This window comes from Callorhinchus milii, unplaced genomic scaffold, assembly GCF_018977255.1.
Source record: "Callorhinchus milii isolate IMCB2004 unplaced genomic scaffold, IMCB_Cmil_1.0 Scaffold17, whole genome shotgun sequence".
NCBI classification, from domain to species: domain Eukaryota; kingdom Metazoa; phylum Chordata; class Chondrichthyes; order Chimaeriformes; family Callorhinchidae; genus Callorhinchus; species Callorhinchus milii.
The window spans coordinates 12,556,246-12,576,798 of NW_024704758.1; the positions used below are offsets into that span (position 1 = coordinate 12,556,246).

Here is a 20,553-nt window from a genome sequence, read left to right on the forward strand (position 1 = left end):
AGCGTAGTCGATTAGAATTCCAAACCTCACCTAGCTGAGAGAAATTGAATCTGGTTCCAGAGGGTGATGTGATACTGGAGCCTGGAGAAAATGGCGAATTGGCGACATTCTCTTGCAGGCCACCTGCAGAGTGTGAACGGAGCCACTCTTTTGCCTCTTCGTTACTGCGCAGTTGAGATGAAGGGGTATACCTGTGGAAACATCAATTATTGACGTTAATGGACACATCCAGGCATCTCTGTCATCCCACATTTCCCAACCGGTCCCTATCTTTAGTAATTAGTCTCACAAGTGATGCTTACAAGAGCAGTTGGAGGCACTATCAATGCCAACAAATGTCACTCGACATTCCAAGATTGCCTGTAGATTTGATTCACTCCAAGATAATATTTTGGACATTGCATTCCATTAACTGCAACATAGAAGGTACACAATTCTTATCTCTGTGGGATATAGAGCCTCTGCACATAGTTTGAACTCTGGAACTACCTTTTTTGTCCACAACTGATGACCTTCACAGAACGGTATGTAGGTGGGAAGCTGAACAATGATGAAATTGTATCTTGATTAATCTAGATCAGACTATCGTTCACATCCCAGCAAGCAGTAGGCAGTCTCAGCACAATCAAGATCTGTCTTTCTACCAAGTAACAAACAAGTGGAACCATTTCTCTGCAGAAGCTATAAGCCTTCCCCAGTGGTAAATACAGCTTATCATAAATCGATTGAAACTGGAAATGTGCTATTAGGTGCAGAAGCAAACATGCCATTTCAGGATTTCTGTGGCAATCAAACAATTCTGCAGGATTAGAATGTGTTCGATATGCACCAACAGCAAACAGGACCTAGAAGACCAGAAATTACTTTGATCAGCCAAACGCACAGCAATTTGCTCCACAAAACATTTGAGTGGGTAAATGGTTCAAATGACAGTGTTGTAATGAACAGAAAGTGAAACTAACAATTCGTGTGCACACCTCTGGCGAACAAAGGAATGTTTTAAGTTTCATGCACAATTGGATCAGGAATGGATTTACTTTTTCTTTCCCTTCCGTGTTCAAATTTGTCCCCTGAATTCACCAACACTTTCTGGTGTACTATTCACAGATGCAAGGCACGCACACTCCTGTACCTCACCCCCATGGCAAATTACTCGTGTTTGAGCTTCGGTGGTGAGTGCTAGTGTTGATGAACTGTTGGGGTGTCAAGAAAAGGCACTGAGCAGAGATCAAGCCCCTCTCCACTTCCCAGAAGTCAATTACAGAGCAGGGGCAGCGAGAACAATAACAATAACAGATTATATTTATAATAGCGCCCTTCACAAGGGGAGGAAGTCCCAAGGTGCTGGACAGTCGAGGGTTTGTACCCGAACAGGGGGTTGGATTCGGGAAGGCTGACTCCCAATTTCATGGATGGTAAAGAGGGAAAAGAAAAATATGATCTAATTGTATACTTGTGCTGAAATGCAACTGAACTGCTCAAGGGGAGTTCAATCTCCGAATGGGAAAAATGGCAAGGATTCTAAGTTCTAAAAGTTGATTTATTAATAGTCAAAGGGACAGGGTAGAGGAAAGAGGAAAGCAGAATATCAGGCACCGTATTGCAGATTTTGTTTCACAACTCACCCCAACAAAGACAGAGGGGTCATTAATATCCTACAGCTCATATACATTTACAAAGATGAAACAGATGGATTAGACTATACAAAGTAACCCAGTTTCCATGAACAGATGTTTGGCTGTGCAACATGTGTGCTTAATGAAAACAACGAAATAAAGGTAAGACTCATAGTGTGCACTTGTGCAGCTTAAAGGGCATTGTAAAGGTTTATTTAGTGGCCTTCATGCAAGTAGGATCTACTGGGGTGAGTGGGGGGGGAGGGGAGGGGGAGGGGAGATGACCGAAGGCACGTCAAACAGGGAAGGTGTGATCTGAAGACAGGCAAAGAGGGGACAAGATGGAGGAACTGAGGCAGGGAGTCAGGCATAGTGGCTGAAAGCATGGCCGCCAATGGTAGATTGGCAAAGGCACATTTTACACTGAATTGTCGAGCATATTGACAGCAGGCAACACGACAAAGTATTCTGATGTGCTAAACAGCTAACAACCTCGTAAAATTATTCAATATTGTGTTTTTTTCTATGTATTTTTTCTTTTTTTTAAAATCAACAGGACTCTTTGTAGTGTGTGACTCACTCACTGTTTAAAAATATTTACAGATCAACTTATTCATTTTGTCATATATATGTGTATTAACACATATTTAAAAATCTTGTAATGTTCACTGTTACAGCAATAGAGGAGTCTGTTCCACAGCTGAACTGTAGTATGTTTTCTATTACAGCAGACCTTGGATTGAAAAGAAAATGCTAATCAGGAGTAAAACTGGCTGTTAAAATACAGAAATACAAGTGTTCTCTAACCCCTGGTCATATCCAACAAATGAACATTTCCCTGTTGAACCTATGGGTAAAAATGTGCCAGAGTCATCAGAAAGCACAAACAGTCCCATAAAATACAAAACCCTGCCTTGTGGCTTACATTCGCAACAGCCAAAAGATTTCCTCACTCAATCTATTCCATGTCATGTTTCATAACTCTGTCGTCAATTATGTTGCTTAACTAGGCTTCACAAGTTCCACACAACCACACTACTGTACGACCACAATTATTAACCACTGGAAAAACATACATGCCCATTGAAGCCAGAGAGATGAGAATATGGTGTGGCATGGTGTCAAAGGAATGACAGCAGTGGGCTGTCAGATGGTTTCAGTGACTGTGGACATAAGGCGGTGGGAAGAGGAGAAGTTACCCAGGTATCGTACTCCAGAATACTTTTCTACAATGCCCAGTGTATGCCCATCGAGGTCAAACAGCCCATTACCATTGTGTGATGGTAAACTGAGATTTCACCTTGGTTTGTATTCCTTGGTAGATCCAATGGAGATATCCACATTTAACATTCCTTGGCATCACAGTTTTGGTGCAAACTAAGTGTTTATAAGACTTACCACTCCCTCCTCTCTTCCCCAACCACCTGATCCCTTTTTGCAATGTTCTTTACACAATGCATTTGATCTTTCTACAAAGTGTTTGATTCAGTCCACAGATCTCTTCGATACAAGAACATTCTGTATTGGCTCAAAGCTGAAACTGTATTGCAAACATCACTTTACCCTTTGCCTTCACTGGATTGTTTAATCACAGAGCAATTTGGGCCAAACCCAGAAGATGAGAGAGAGAAGAAAATGCCAGCGGTGCACTTGAACATTCTCTGGAAGCAGAAAGGGAGCCACGGACATCGGCCACAAAAGCACTGATACATGCTCACAAAACAAACACTGAGCAGAGGCTTCATTCAGCAGCTCAAAGCTATCCCAAACTTCATATTGAATGATAACGCGCAAAAAATATAATAGCAAAATGGTAAAACAAAGATATTGAGAAGCTTGCACAATGGAAAGATGCCACTAATAGCCATTGACACAGGTACAAAGTGCACAATGCCAGAGACATAAAAAGCAGGTGATCTATGCGGGAAGTACCAATACCTGAATCCCTTCTTAGGCAAGGTATTCCTATCAAGTTGTGTATCACTGTAGGAAAGTGAGAAAAAAAAGCTAAGAAACGAGGCAACACTTTCTTTTATTAAAAAAAAGGAACTATACGTGACGGGCGGAGACTGTTAACGTAAACCAAACACCCACCTCTTCTGCAGTGTTGTCTGTGAAAAACAGAATGGCATTTCCTCAAATAAATATCCTGACTGACGAACGAGCCCAATGACATTTTAGGAAAAGAAATTATTAAACTTTTTTTTTTGCCAATTTGAAAATGAGAAACATAACCTGTTCATAGAAATGTAACTTCTCACCCCAGCCAAAGGAGCAAATCTATATTATGTCAGATACATCGCAAAGAGGTCACAAAATAAAACGCAGAAGACCTGGTATCATCACCTGGCATCTACTGTTGGCTTGAATATATTTTTTTCAAAACTGTTTTCATCAAAAAACAACAAAGCGCATAAAAAGATTTTGGCAATTGTCACTTATGTAAAGGGAATGGAATAAAAGAACTAATCAACGACAATACAGAAGTTTGTTGTAAAAACTCCTTGCTTTGTCCACCCCACGTGTGACGTGGTGCTAAAGATATTAAGTTTCACTTTCATCTATTCTGTAAAAGAAGGATTATTTAGTGTACAAATGAAAGATGTAAACGTAGCTAGGAATGACAAACTTTGAGAAGCATTGCTGCAAACATCAGATAAGATGGTTTTCAGCAACTCAAGCCATCAGTTGCATTTTGCTCATTTCATTTTCCCCTTAAATTGGTAACTCTGTGCTCAGAAGTGTTGATCTCTACTGCAGAATAGATTATGCAAGTGCACAGAGGGTGAGAAATTCTTCGCGTCACAAAGTGTGGTGACTTTGACAATATGCAACAGTGACATTCAGACCATGTCAGCACACTTCAAAGTCGCGACTTAGCAGTATGAGGAATTTCTCACCCTTGCTTTCTAAAGCACTTCAGATCAGAGGTATTGGGCGTCACAACAACCATAAAAAGACTAAGGATCAAAGTTGAAAGAGAACTTGAACAAAAGTTTTTTAAAAAAACTTTTAAGAATTTTTAAAAAAAAATAACCTCACTATCAGCAATTGGAGATTGCTAAATTACACTGAAACGTGTGTTAACATTTAAATTTTAAATAGTGCAGGAAACTGTAAGCTGTGCTGAGCAGTCAAACCAATTGTACTCAATAAATGTCGGCATATAGTAGTTTGAACACCTATTAATACACAAAACGGCTAACAATTCAAATGCATCCCAAATCCCAAATTCAAAGCAATTGATTTATATTGATATTACATTAGACCATTTAAAATCTTTGCATGGTCCGCCGTGCACATACGGTTAATTAACACTTAAGCAGAGCACCACGAACAAAAGCCCGCAACCAGACAGAAAGCTCGTGGCCAGCACTGCACAACGATTCAGAACTGTGCAACATGTACTCTGAAGCGTGGAGAGAAACACTGGCAATGCCATGGGAAAACAATTCAGACAGAGGAATGCTAGTGTGATTGTGTATTTATACATGATTAGGTCATTGGCAATTTCCATCATTTTGTAAATAATGGTTTAATTTCACCAAGAATGCTGTTTCTCAGTCACTCTGTTGAGATTACACACCCACACGCAATGTGATCAGATCCCCCTTTTCCGTTTAATTAACAAGACCAAAGTCAAGTATTTGCTGTGAAATGCTTTGAGACGTCTCAAAGACGTGATAAGATGCTATATCAATGCAAGTATTATTATTATTATTGTGTTGAACTCGCTATAATTAAGTTAGTGCCTGTTTATTAATGCTCTGACTTTCCTCTCTGTAGGTTTATTGCTATTTAAGGACACTGGACAATGACAACTACAAAGCCCCCAATGACAATGGGGCTTTTTATTCAACAATTCTAGGGGGAAAGTTTTGCTCATCAAATATCGAGTTCAATCATGCCACTGGGTAGAACTGTATCACACAAACATATTTGCGTCATTCGCTCATCAATACAGGTCTTCTCCCTTCCTCATCACAAACCAGGAGGTGATTCTGGAGCATTTCAACAACTAATGGGAAATTACGTCCCTGAAAGACGAACATGGTGGAGGAATCTTTTGAACCATTACGTTTTTTTCTAAGCTTTCAACATATGTTTTTATTTCTGAATTAAATGAACGGATGTGTCCGAAAACCAAAATATTTCATTGGTAACAATTACTGTTCGGCTAATAATATATTGCAGGCTGTGTTTAAATTCTCACGAGCAAATACTACTGTGAGATGAGATAGGCAAAAGGCTTGGATGTCACTGAACCATGCAACAAGGATCATCTGCGACTAACACTACTTTGAGTGATGAGAGGGTAGAATGGAACATGCCACATTAACTTTCAGTCAGACTGTTGCTAAAATGACAGCTTTTAAAAGGGTGAAGAGTAGCACTAGTTCAGTTTTCCTTTCACAAGGGTCTGGTCGCAAATACTCCTGGAACACGGTAATGCTTTTTCATAATAATGTTAGGCATTTTCCTAATAAAAACATTCAGCATACATTTGACTTATGATTATAGAATGTATTACCAAAATCTTTTTTGAACCAACTAGAAAGCTTGTGAGGTTTATTTCCCTCCCTCACCCATCAATTACCACATCATCTTCTCTCTTACTCAAATTGTCACTCTATGTGCGAGAGAACAGTTAAAGTGTTATTACAGTTAAATGTTAATTTTCCGTTTTCAGCTTTTGGAAGCCTCACATTAGACAGTACAGTATCCAGTGTTTGTTAGCGAGCATTTATTAAAATCCCAGATGATCCTTGAAAGCAAGGGGCTTAGCGTAATTATCCAATTCAGACTAAGCATTACCTGTCTTGTTTCCTTGGTAATGTATTTCTGTTGAATGTGGGACTAGCAGTGGGGGAAGAGAGAGGGCTATGGGATGGAATCAAACAGTACAAGGAGAAACAGAGAAGAGAAACAGATTAACACTCAGGAAGGAAAGGAATGAGAAGACATGGATGTTCACAGGTCTGAAGTAATACATCTATCACCTACTGTAAAATAGCAACATCGGCTTCAAATTCTCAACCCTAACACAACGTTGGTGCCACAAAGCAAAAGATTACCAGTAGAAGTCATTGGTTTTGCACTGTTTATAGGCAGAATGTACACTCCGAAATAATAAAATATCAGACTATCATGAAAAGACACAAACTAGTTTGCAAGCAAGAGGAGCGCTCAGAATATCATTCCTGTAATCTCCCCGACTTCAAGCATGAGAAGAGGTTTAGAGACAACTTACAGAAGAAAACAGAGATATGAAGCAAGAGATATAGATGTACAACAATTGGATCAGAGCTGTGAACAACAAGCCTGCCTAACAGACAATTACATCAAATACACTTGTATGCACACAGATCTCAATTTGGTACCTGTAAATCATCAAATCCCTGCCTAATAATAACAATAAATTAGAAGGCTGATTAAGATAAGAATAGTGAATCCATGTACTTTTCAGTACACAAGTAAATAGAATTGAATTCCTACCTCTCTGACATAGCTGTCTTAATGCTGTTCGTCCTCACGAAAGGAGTAAGGGAATCATCTTTGGAGGAAGGAAGCAAGCCACTGGTGGAGTTGTGGTGGCTGTGACCACCTCCACTGCTCAGGGAGATGTCAATCGATTCACAGCTGGTGTGGAGACTGCTCACTGACTGGTAACCTGTGCCGTCCTTGCTGATGGTGGAGGAGCTACTGTGGCTGGTGCCCCATGGTGTTCCGTTTGAGATGGTAGAATGGACAGAGGCCGGACTGGAGGCCAAGGGTGACTGGGTCATGTCCGTCGCCTTGTTGTAGAGCGGGCTGCTGCCACCGCTGCCGAGACACGATGGAGGAGAATCCAGACTGCTCTGCTGGCTCATGGTGGCGTGGGGATTGGAGATAATGGTGGAATTCTTCATGTTTTCCGCTGTTGTGACAGGAGCTTGCTTAGTGCTCGGCTTGACCCCGAACAATCTGCTTAAAAGGAGGCAAAAACTTACAAGTGGCATCTTATAATCTGGCAACAGTAATCTATTGTTCTTCTGCGATAAACACCTGGAGGCACGGATAAAACACTCAATTTACAATAACGCACAGCTGAGCAACCCCAATTTACAATTTGACACTTTTCCAAACCAGCCTCTTGTTGAAATGATTGAATACTTTCTCGAGGACTTGCTAGTTCTGCCTGACGTCTAGACAGAACATAATACCTGATCCTTACTACCCAGTATTATTTTAAAGAAGTGGTGAGTGATAGATGTACTGAAAGACTTTTCGTCAGGAAAATTCAACTCAGGCAATGCTAAGGTACAGCCATTGAACTGAACTGAAAATGTAAGAAAAGCTCAAAATTTCTGTTTGATGCAAACCTCAGAACCTTTTCTTTCCGTTTATTTGAACAATCAGATGAAACAAACAGCAGGTTGCTCTCTCTGTCACTCCAAACCCCTCTGTATTGAATATCCCACCAGCAATCTTTTAAATAGATAGGCCATTGCTATAAAAAATCTTAATGAGCCTTTATATCCTGTTACCAATTACCAGCTCAGAACCAAGAGGACCTCACTTCCGCTTCCCCCCGCACCTACAAGGAGGATAATCATTAGTTAATCAGCACCACTTTCATTTCGCGTGCACGTACCTGCGTAATGTAGGTGAGGCGATGTCAGGGTATTTGGATCCCTGCTGGCGAGAGCTCTGAGTGCCGTTGGTTCCAACCTGCAGTGGGTTTGCTTTGATCGAGCCAGAAGAAGCCACGCTATCGGTGTCAGAGGAGACCCCCTTTTCCTTATCAGTCTGGTTGGGTAATGTAGGCACTGAGTTGCCTGAGCCCACCTTAGACGGCTCTCTCAGTTTAGAGACTGGAAGACCTGCTGACTTACTGCTAATGTTTGAGTCGATGCTGCTCGTGCTAGATCTATTCCCAGTCCCACGCCCGTTTGATTTACTGGGCCGAGGCAGGCTCCGGTACTGCAGGTTGGTGCGTGCGTTTAAGGTCAGGTAATTCTCCTCGGTGCTCTGGGAACCATCGACACTGGCCTTCCTACCTGATGATCTGCCGATGAGGCCTCCCGACTTGGGGATTTTACCAAGAGTTGCAGACCCACTCGTAATGGTGGCTCCACTGGCTGTGATCATGGTGATTCCTCCTGAGGAACCTCCGTGCTTCTTGAACCCAAATGTGTTTGTCCCTCCAGTCACCCTCGAAGCACAAGAGGGAGGTTTCTTCCCCTCGTCCCCGCTGCTCCGCCCGGCGTCTGACGGAGACCGTTGCACATTTGCGGATTTCGGAGACGGTCTCCCCTTTTCGGACACCTTCGCATCATCAGTTTTCGCTGCAAAAAAAGATATACATACAATAATCTGGGCATAACAGACCATCCACTTTATACAAATTCAGTTCAGTAAAAAAACAACACAACATTGACAAATAAGCAGCTTGAGATAAGTTCAACATTTCAGAATCAAAACATTTTCATGTTTTCATACAAACAAGCACGCCTGAAGAACATGGTAACTGTTCCAAACTCTGCAACCTCACATTTAATCAGGTTCGGCAATAACACTGAGTTTTCATTGGCATAGGAAAAGGGGATCAATTCATTCACTGTTACAGAGCAGTAAAAGTTCAACCAGTAACAATATTCATTGGAAGTTTGTGCTTTCAAAATAGATGACTCTGAAGCACGTTTCTACAGTAGAGCACCCTACAGCATGGTTTATGTAAATAAGACTTGTGGATCTAGAGATGTCTTACGTTCCTGAGTTTTAAAACTCTTGTCCTGTGTGTATATAAAAGAGTGTAATTTAAAATATAGATTTTGGCAAACAGGTTGGTAAGGACACAGATTTCCAGCATCTGCAGTTTTCCCTTTTATCACCACATCAGGTAGGGTTGAGTGAATAGGCTTCAACTGGTTTGATCTAAACTGAAACAAGTTAAATTAATGGAATACATTTCTAACACAAAAAAAATCAATCCTTTCCCTGGCTGACGACCAAGGTTAAAAGCATGATCCTGTTCCAAGTTTGCCTCTGGAAAATTTGAATGAATGACAAATCAGATTGAACCAGCCTGACCATGTTCACACACGTTTGTAATCCACAGTTTTCCAGGCCAGTTTCCAATTATCAATAGGAATTTAGGTACTTAATTTAACTGAGATATCTCAGTAAAGTACCACAGAATGGTAACCTACTTACATTGGCAATGACACTATCAAAATGCATCAGCAAGAATAAAGCACAACATATTCACCTTAAAAGTTCTGCACCACATTTCACATGTGTATTTCTGTGAAATGTACACTGTGAAGTGTACACATCAAATATGATTTAGTTCTACTGAATGCAACCTCAGCTACAAAATAAAAACATGTTCTCCTTAGGTGTGCACATGTATATGGAGGTGGCATTCTGTGCTTTATATTTTTAAATCCTCCTGATAGCATTTCCTCCATACCTGTCCCAGGTAGAATACCCAGTGTCATGAGATTAATGTTGGCACCATCTGAAATTTCAACTGGCTCCAGACTCCTAGTAGAGTATTCCTGAATCGGTTCCAATTCTCTAAATATTATCTCTAAAGTTAAAAGCCTCTTCAGTTGAGAGTCAAAGTTGTAAAGTGGCCTTCTAACCAATCTCCTTTGACACCTTTCTACTTAGAAGTCCAAGGAATAAAGGAAATTTTGTGATTGATAGCACAAACCACCAGCTCCGATTCTCCACTCCAGTTACTTCGGCAAATGGGCAGACGGCACACGGGAAAATAGTCAATGAAACAGTAAATACAATTGGCTCCAAACAGAGCTCAATTGTGAATGCTACACTTCATCAAGCTGATAAATGCATTGGCTCCAACCTTGGGTATTGTATATTCACCACACACTAAATCACTGTCACTGACTTCCCAGTCACAGTGATTCTTGTTGAGAGATTGACAAGATGTCACCCAAAATTATCATAATCCTTCCTCAATTCATCCATGCTGACAGCGCTGCACTTTGTAGGTAAATTTATCCTGATAATTATACGTAAACGTGAAGATTCAGGTTTCTGAATTGTCTGAAAATGCAATGAGAGAACCACTTGCTGTCAGATCACAAACATTATGGTTTCAGCTGGAGGGAAACTGCTTCAAAGAAACCAGGCACAGCGTTTTTTTTTAAGTCAAACGTCATACATTTGATACTAATGGCAGTGTTTATATGCTTGCCCCTCGTAGAAAAATACAAACCTCTTTTATATTTTGTTTCGAAAGAAAATACAATCAGTTACGCAGCCTTACCATGTGTTTTTAGCGTGTTTGATGTTTTAGGCCTGGGTGTGGTGATGCCAACCTGCGCAGTCATCCCTCTTCGCCAAGATCCGGTCTGGGAAATGACTGTAGTTTTCTTTGCTGAACTGCTTTTATCTGACTCATCAGACATGTCTGATGGATTTCGTCTCCACTTGGAACTCGAATCCATCCTCACTCCACTGTCTGATCCACCGTCCGACCTTTTCACTTCTTCACCGGGCCAAGGAGTGTTCTTCTCCGTATGTTTCTCTGCATCTGTCTGAGACTGGAACAGAACGGGAAAGAGAGTCAGCAAATCTCCGAGTCGTTCAAATATCTGGGCCATTTTTGCTCAATAAAACACACAAGTGAACAAAGCAACCGTGTAAAATAACATCAACGGCAAACAAAATATTGAAGGATAAATCAGTGCCTGAAAGAGAAAATAGGTCAACGTTCCAGGATTGACTGTTTCTCTGTGAGTATTTGCTGGAAAATACTTTTGAGGGGCATCACCCTAGAAATGTCCAGTATATCAACAGTTGATATCTCCCAGTTTCCCCGCTATGATTCATGATTTTGCATCAATCCAAATGGTTCATTTTGTGACAGTAAAATATAGTAAATTTGCAAGCAACCATCAAATTCCTCTGTGAAAGCTCCTGCTCCTCTTTCTTCCTCCTCCTCTCAGTATTTCTCATGTCAGGAAGCTCGTATGTCACGCTGAAGTACAATAACATAGGTGATGATGGTGGTTCCTCCTGTAAATTATCTGAACTGCTAACCCTGAGGTGCGAATCTGAACAGTGAGCATCTGTAAGTCCAAGTGGGAATTTGCTCCAATTTCCACCCCCCTCCAACCCACACTCAACAAAGCTACAACGTATGACATCGCTTCCCTCCGCTGCCTGCCAGCTGAGATCAGTGAACACAGAATTCCCTTGTGTTTAACATGAAAAAGTAGGTGGCATTTGATTTTGCAATTGTTGCGGAACACAAATTACCGAATAGCTCTGAACTGATCCAGTTGAGGATTTTATCCGGTACAAACAATAGCCTTGTGTGCAATAACTGATATACATTTACAATATCTGCAGTTGTAGGCTTGACTCATTGTTTGATCACAATCATTATCTCACATTAAAATCTTTTCAGAAATGATTTTGATGCTGACAAAATTTGTATGTTGAAACTGCACACACAAACACACACACACCTTGACATACACAGACTCCCTAAAATACACAAAGAGCCCTAACACACACACACAGTCAAACTGACCACCCCCCCTCCCCCCCCACACACATACAGACACTCACAGAACTGTATGTGATATCCTAAAGAAAATGAATCCAAAGGAGTTCAATAACTGCAACTGTATTCTTAAAGTAAATAAATCCCTCAATCATGATATTGTTGTGAAAGCAATTTGACATCAAATTAAAGCTGAGACGCTAAAAGTTATACTCATTAATGATGGCTAGTTTCAAGCTTTTCATTAATAGGTAAATTAATGGAAACAGAAAGACATGGGCAGACCTTCCCTCAGGCAGATGCAAATAAGCATTAACCTTTAAATTATAATTATCCTATTGCACTATAGCATATAAATAATGGAATCCAGCATGTAATGACAGATATAAACGTATTACCACTATTATCAAGTAAATTAACTATATACCCTTGTTCCAAATGGTGATATGAAGCTTCCAACAGATTACGTGTTAGAAACCAAATTGTAGAGACTATATTGTTTTAACCTATCAATGTAAATCAAAACTTTTATTCTGCTTTAAACAAATACCAGTTAAGATTTGTAATGAAAAGGCTATATGAAACATAACCCTCAAGACTAGGTTTTAATGATTTTATATGTCAATATTGGACAAAAAGTGCAGTTTTTAAGATTCTATCCCCAAGTAATATTCAGAGCAATCCCATTATAGTTCAGTCATCTGGCTCCAATATCACCAATTTTTTTTAAACGTAGGAAGCTGACAAGTCATTCCTGCAAAGCAGGTGTATAATGTTTCCAATGCAACAGTGAAGCAGGCAATACCAGGTGTGTGTTACAATGGAGTTGCTCTGTATCTAGTATTTGTGGACATAATGGCATTTGGAAGTAATCAAAACAAATGCATGCACCATCACATGAAATCTCGTGATGTGTGCAAATCCTAACTATAACCGACTGGTCTTTCCAGTGAGCTCTTATGTAAACAGAAGCAGCAGCAGTGCCAGAAATGTGAAGTTCAGTGAACTCCAGAAGACAGCAAGAGACCAGATAGGTAAGACCAGACACTCTTGAGACCACCGTGGGATCAAACCCACAATCAGCAATATCCATGGTGAAAATTGGTCACCTTGTCCGATGGGTACACTGGCTTTTGGAGACCAAGATATAGAATTGTGGGAGTGCGGGAGGGAGAGTGGCGGGGGATACAATCTTGTTGGGACAATTTTACTGGTGCAATAAACGTTTACGCACTTCAGACAAATATCTGTATCGTCTACTGGATGTATTGTACAGTAATGGGATGATGTGGACGTGTTTCACTGCACAATGGACTCAGACGCATAACTCAGCCAGACTAGCCCCTGGAACGTAAGACCTCTTTCATTCCAGTCTTGGCTGGTTTGGGAAGTTTGTACTGTACACACAGGGAGCCTGAGCTGAGCTGAAATTGGAACTGTTCTTGTCACTGTTGAGGTATGAGAATCTTTTGAGTTCCAAACGCAAGGAAAGGAATTCCCCCAATTATAAGTGGAAAACATTTACTGTGTAATTAGGATCATTTAATTAAAACGTTGAGGATTTTCCAAACCACAGAGTTTGAGATTATAAAATGCTCAAATGTCAGGCACTATTCATTTTAATCTTTTAATCTAATACTAAGCAGTAGTATTTAGCACTTAAAACAATTGTCAAATATTTTTCCCATTCTAAGATCATGAAACTGACCTGACTGATGAGATGTTGCCAATTGTTTCATAAAGATATAATTTAAAGATAGTATTGCCAATAGTTCCAATTGTTGCCAATAATTTTGTGAAGATATCATGCAGCATCCTTTCATCATTTTCATAATAGCCTTAGATATTGATTACAGTCTACATTACAAGGAGAAGGAATGAACAAGGAATTATATGAAAGGGAACAGTAAAGAAAAATGTTTCAATATGAAGTGCTAATCTGAAAGATGCTTCAATAGCACTCAGCAGCAAAAGGCAAGGTTACAACAACAACGTGCATTTACATAGCACCTTTCACGCGGGGTAACGTCCCAGAGCGCTTACAGCCAGTATACACCCATCCCCTGGAAAAAGGCGACATCCTAAAATCCTAGCCGAAGCATACAGCTTGTTGTTGTTTGAACGTTTACGACTAAAAACTGAAAACTTACCAATTGAGGTTTTTTTCTAAATATTCAAAGAATGGATGTTTTGTGTCAGAAGTTGGCTCTTTTCCCTCTGGGGCACTATAAATGTATTCACAGGATTTATCGCTCACTTGTGTGAACATGAATCAAATGGAAAAACCTGAAGTGCAATGAGATGGATTCCTACTTAAACAGGGTTTGTTATTTACCTGGTTATCGGGGTTCCTGCGAGAGGTAGCTGGCGTGTTGGCGTACGAGCTAATGGAGGAGCTGGTGTTGATATCATCCGTGCTGAGGTTGTCTATCGTATCACTGATGCCACTGCTAACAGAGCTGCTATCATCCCAGCTACAAGAGAGGAAAACAAAAGATATAGTGTTCGGACACAAATACACCGCAATCAGTTTGGAACGAAACCTACACCGCATAGTCATCATATTTTAGCATTTCACAGGAATCCTTGATCCCACAGCGAGCAGTAGAGCAATGCCAGGAAATGACAAATCTAAGATAACACAATGAGATCCAGTCAATCAGCCCTCGATAGAGAACATTTTTTATCTACCTCACCTCGCGGTTCTTCAAACAAAGGCCATTTATTCGAAGTGGTTCTCGCCTTTTAAGAGAGTTAGATTTATACATCGTCCAAAATTGATTTATTCCAAAGAAGGAATGTTATCAATGACCCGCAGCACACAGCTCTGTGTAGACCTTCCTGGACAGTGTCCCACAAATGTACTGTGGTGAAACCAAGGCTGTACGTACCATGAGAAACATATTCCTGAATCCAGTCCAAATTGTGTTAAAATTGGAAATAACATTCAGTATTCAGTACCCTGACCCACAAATACAGAGTGCAGCGGAGGGAATGGATTTTCCCACTCCCCAGGCTCGATCAGATTACTGTATGCAGGTGTGCAGTGGAGGCCTGTCACCTTCGCACATAAAGGAGGGGGCGATCAGAGGAGAGTCATTTCCAAGCCACTTTCGTGCTCAACGCAAGAGCAGCTTAGGCAGGGGAGATATAAGAGGAAATGAAGGTTCTTCGACTTTGAATGGTCCTGGAGGATCAGAAAATAGTTTTATTTCTATTATTTGTTTTCCATCTGCTTGTTCGGGCTGGGCTATAATGCCTCTTCCCCTCCCCCGCGGTTGAATAGCCTGGAGAGACTCACTGTCAAGATTCACACACGAACATCAGACATTTCAGCGATATACTGGAGAGTGCTCAGAATCTGTCGGGCCATGTCCCAGTATAATTAAAAATGCCTTCATCAATGCAGGGCAGAAAATTGGGGTAACCAAAAAACCTAAAAGGAGGAAACTCGAATCAACCTTCCAATTTAGAAACTGAAGACCTCACCCTGGCAAACTTAATGTACGATTCAAAGTGATTGAAGTGAATCATCTGCACAGGGAGTGATTTTGATAATTACCAGCAGTATCTTTGAAAACTGTAGTACACAACTGCATTTTTACTCTGCAATAGGAACTGAACAAAACAACGTAACAAAGAAAGGGTTACTCTCAGAACTCAAGAGCTTTGTTCCTGATTTTGATTAGCCAAATGAACCATGTTTGCTCTTTCAGTGCCCAAAGGGACTGATACAGGGGTAGTGCTCAAAAATATAACCTTTGAATTAACTTGCTTGACTCTTTCCTGGAAAAGAATTTATGCGCCTATAGGATAACATACAATACAACTGAACCCCTTCCACTTACAGGGAGGTACTGTTTCACCAGAGGGAGAAAATAAATCAAATTTGTTCCAATGACAGGTTTGGGTTAGGATCTTACAGCCTTCCCCAATGCAATAAATTGTGCCCTCTGATGGCTTGCTGGTTCCAAAGAACAGACAATATACTTGTATTCTTCCTGCTCTAGATTTTCACCTTTTTCCCTCATATTTACAAGTCCACATTTTGAAATGTAGCTGAAGTATGAACCACAGAAGAAATAAACGACCTGCTGCTGAATTAGTGTTTTGTAGTATTTCAAACGTTGCAAGCTGGGTACAGAACTCCAGACCCGTAAATCATCATTTCACTTTTGGCCAACGCTGATCGAATGAAAGAACGGTTTGAAGTAGTCAGCTGATTTATTTATACAGACAGTTCGCAGCAAAATAACCTTTGCAAAGCCATTAAATTGTTCCAGTAAATTAACATTTATTTCTCTTTCTAATCCATTTCTACACAAAACATCTTGTGTGCAGATAATCATTGTTCGTTGTCAATATGTATGTAGCCTGCACAATACAAGAAGTTGCACAAAAAGCTTTCCTTTTCTTTAAACTTCTGCATCGATTGATTTACTCTGACACCTTGGTTAAATTATTACAGGGAATAAACTCACTGTTAAAAGATTCTGACCACTAAATTGGAGATCGGGGAGCATTCCTCAATGCTCAATACTAGTCAATACTCGGAATTTCAACACTTAAAAAAAACTAGAAGATGGAATGAACAGAGGTGCAGCATTTGAAACAAATATGATCACGAGAAGTACATCACACTTCCTCTAAAGTTTTTTGTTTTTTTTAATTGGGTGATAAATCTAAAAGCGGAAGCCAACACAGGAGTAATACGTAAAGGAATTTAAGAAGAAAAAAAGATTAGAGTGTTTCTGACCCTTCAGTGATAAATCTTTAGCTGAAAACAATCTATGCATTTGGCCGGAGGTTCTTGTGATTGTGCAGGCATGCCTCTCCCCTCTTGCAGGAAGGAGATAGCATAGCCTTCACTCAGCTACTCCCCTCGATGCAGTTCAGACTAGCAACTGAGCAGAGCATGTATTAAACCTACACTGCCCCTCATTCCTTTGGTCCGAGCATTAGTTTAGCAACGCTCCTCTTCACCGATCCCTTGGAAAGCAAAAATATTTTGAAAGTTTCTTTCTATCATCAATTAATGCTCTCCTTTGCTTCCTTTCAGAACACCCAAACTGGGTTGAGTTTCATAGATGCTGACAGGCACCTGACCTCACTCAAGTGGCCAATCTTCAAGTAGGAGCCTATACGGTGACCCTTTTGACACTTGTTTGCAGGGCAATCAATGTTGAGCCTAATCCTCTCCTCGCCGCAGTCCGTACACACACTTTCCAAAGGAAGGTCTAATAGACGCTCAATAGTTCAATCAAGAGCAATGATCTTGGCTAATATTTCCGGATCTTAGTCTGAAGAACAATGAAACCACCATTGCCCACTATCCTGTCATGAAATAACAGATTTCATGACAAAGATTGAAGTTCCTGGTCTGTGTGACTCAATATCCCTTTGTATTTATCCAGTGCATCATTGAAGGAACCCCAATGGATATTTTTGCCATTTCAGTGACTCATTGTGACCGACACTTGGAGAACAATGAATACTTGGTAGTACGGTACCTACATAGGTCCTTCGTGTCAACCGTGCTACATGTGAGTAGGGCTAAGTGACTCACTCTCAGATTTTCCTGCACAAAACATCTCCCCATACCAACAAGACTGAGATGAGATGGGCAAAGAACATTCCTGCTCATGAAATTTGCACAGAACAGAAATAACTAATAGAGCCGAAGAAAAACAACACAGATACAAACTGGTCCCTGGGAGTAAACAGTTTGGAACAGATTTTTATATAAGTTAAATTGCCTACTTTTTTATTATTATAGCAACTGAACAATTATTTAAAACTCTAGCAAGATCAAATACAGACTCAGCAAAGCTCTAAAGATACCCATTCACATGAGAAAGAAGATAATATATATATATATACACACACATATTTATATATAAATATATAGCGTGACTTTGGGGAAATAACACATATTGTAAGAGAACAGGTTTTGTGAAGAGTATACCTTCAATGTGAGCATTTTAAGCTACGTCTAGAGAGACACACAGCCTCGAGCACTCCAACTTCCATTTCATGTGCTCACTAATCCCACCCAGCCTTGTCGAGTTTCTTTTTCTTGTGGAAATTCAGTTCCGATTTGGCTATAGGCAGAGCTGAACCTCAACTGCCCACTTTTCACTGAGATTTCCTTTTGTACTACTAAACCTTGTGAATGTTGTGCTTATCCAAGTGCCTGAAGGCTGCACTGAAACCTGGACCCTTGAAGTCAAATGCAGCAGACAGCGATGAGTCACGTACTTCTTAAAAGAAAACTTTTCAACATGACATCATGGTTGTTAGAAATCGGCAATTAAAACACCATCAAATGCTTTGCAGGGGCTGTGTAAACAGTATCACAGCAACAAGGGGTGAAAGGGTAAAGTACACAGCAAATCAATTATCAACATAACACAGTATGCACTTCTGTATGTTTTTAAAAACGGTTAAAAAAATATTGCTCACTTTAAAAGAGGGACTCTTGCTACCAGGACTCAATAAAAATAGGTCTTACCAATAAGTCTGCAGTTATATATCCCAGTGATACAAAGGGAAGAGAAGAAAGGTGTCCACTATACCAAGTTGGGTTGGAAAGCTGCTGTGTGGGCAGTAGTAAATAAGTCTCAGCGTTCACAACACAAATGTTAATTTACAGGTTGCGAATCTCTCCAAAAACCTAACCATCTGTCTAATTTGTTGATATGGCTGGTCTCAAAATCTCTCACATCCTGTGAGGGACATGGACAAATTCCTGAGAGCACAGCAGCTCAGTGCATGAATGACTCCAAGAATCTGTACGTAACAAAAAGGCAACAGCACACACACACTTCAAAAGAGTTTCAACGAAGTCCTCTCTATCAACTATATCGGGGCTGATTCCAATGTCAGAAAACAGCATTGTGGCCATTGAATGTTTCTGTCATCCCCCAAAGCTGTGAGTTTCTCAATTTTGAGAGACTTCGCAAGGATATATTAAAATCAATCGACAGCTATTTTTATTTTTTTTACCAAATCAAGTGTTGTGGAAACGTTGACCGCATTGAAAACAGAAACTCGTTTGACCCACAAGAAACTTTTGAATACCTTTACATGGAGAAGAGTCTGAGGTTAAAATAAAGAGGGGGAAGCAGCACCCTGCCTTGGGGATTACATTTTCTCACAGCTTGTCCCATTGCCTGTAACCTGAGCTCATATTAAACCCTCTGGACAAAAGGGATATCGATGTGCTGCAGCATGGCTGGCTCTTACAACTGCATCTACAACAATAAAATCTGCATCAAAAAACAGGACATCATGCCTTACCTGCTCATATTACTGCTGCCGCCATCCTTGAAGTCAGTCATACAAAGACTATTTACAACAAAATATGGATCAGATCAGACGATCCTCATCATAACGAGAAGCTACAACATCTGGTGGAACTTGTTTCTGGCAAGAGACCAAAGGCCAGCAGGGTTGACACAAACCAGTGGGATTTGCTTTGTGTCTGTCCCCTCTGGAGAATCAGCATTGACCCTTTTGTGCACTAAAGCACGTTTGGGTTTACAAACGGAAAACTATTGGCTTAGAGTGTGTCTGGACGAAACTATGCATGACCCAGTTTGCAATTTACTACGTTATAGGGAACAGAATTGCCTTTGCTAATATTCGAATTGATACAATAGATAAGTTTGAAACCCCTCTATGAGACTCATTTCTTTGAAAAGATAGTTTGAACATTTTCATGTTTCCCCTCAAAGCACATCACATTCTTGCCCCCGAATGTGATGAAGCGTTAACTTTTCTGGGGATAGTATTTTTCTTTGTACCGTATTATTTTTTCGGCAAAGGTTTTTTTTGAAAAAAAACATTTGTTTGAGTAAACGTCATGCCTCGCTTTAAGGAGTTAAGCATTTTCTGAGCTGCAGAAAAGAAAGTAGTGGAAGCACTCACTAAAAAAAATTCAACATTGCCTTTTTATAATATAACATAATTGTGAACAATTATTCTAGTCAACCGTCAATAATAGCTACTGCCTTAAACTGTAATATCATACGCTTGCTGTCAAAAGTACTTCTCATCTGACAGTCACTCTCATGAACTATACCGAGTGGGTCAGCAAAACAGTGCAGCTTAGTTACTTATTAATGTTATGAGAACTTTTACTTATTACAGTGCAAAAAGCCAACGGCAAGGTTTCTCCACGGCACTAAATCACCACAAAATTAAGTTATAGTAGAAAGGTACAATCCATTCATTGTACAGCTTACAGCGGTGTATGCAGACTAAACAATCTCTGGTTTTAAAAAAAATTATAATAAAAAAATGTCAGCAAAACTGTTTATACCTTGTATTCAGAACTCTTGGCCAAAGCATGTCTCCACTTCACTGCTCAGCAGCAGCTACACAGAGGTTTCTGATTTGGGCTTTGCTAGG

The 20,553-nt window shown here is 40.3% G+C and overlaps 1 protein-coding gene across 1 annotated transcript in view; it reads right to left on the bottom strand.

Annotated features, from left to right (window-relative positions):
• Positions 1–20,553, bottom strand: part of nav2a (neuron navigator 2a) — a 151,020-nt gene that overhangs the window by 37,025 nt on the left and 93,442 nt on the right. The window contains exons 14-20 of the mRNA XM_042341324.1: positions 14,477–14,615; positions 10,897–11,173; positions 8,251–8,944; positions 7,113–7,580; positions 6,432–6,497; positions 3,555–3,599; positions 31–191 (exon numbers count right to left, since the gene is read on the bottom strand). Of these exons, the coding sequence (XP_042197258.1) occupies positions 31–191; positions 3,555–3,599; positions 6,432–6,497; positions 7,113–7,580; positions 8,251–8,944; positions 10,897–11,173; positions 14,477–14,615 (1,850 nt within the window). The remainder of the gene's footprint in view (positions 1–30; positions 192–3,554; positions 3,600–6,431; positions 6,498–7,112; positions 7,581–8,250; positions 8,945–10,896; positions 11,174–14,476; positions 14,616–20,553) is intronic.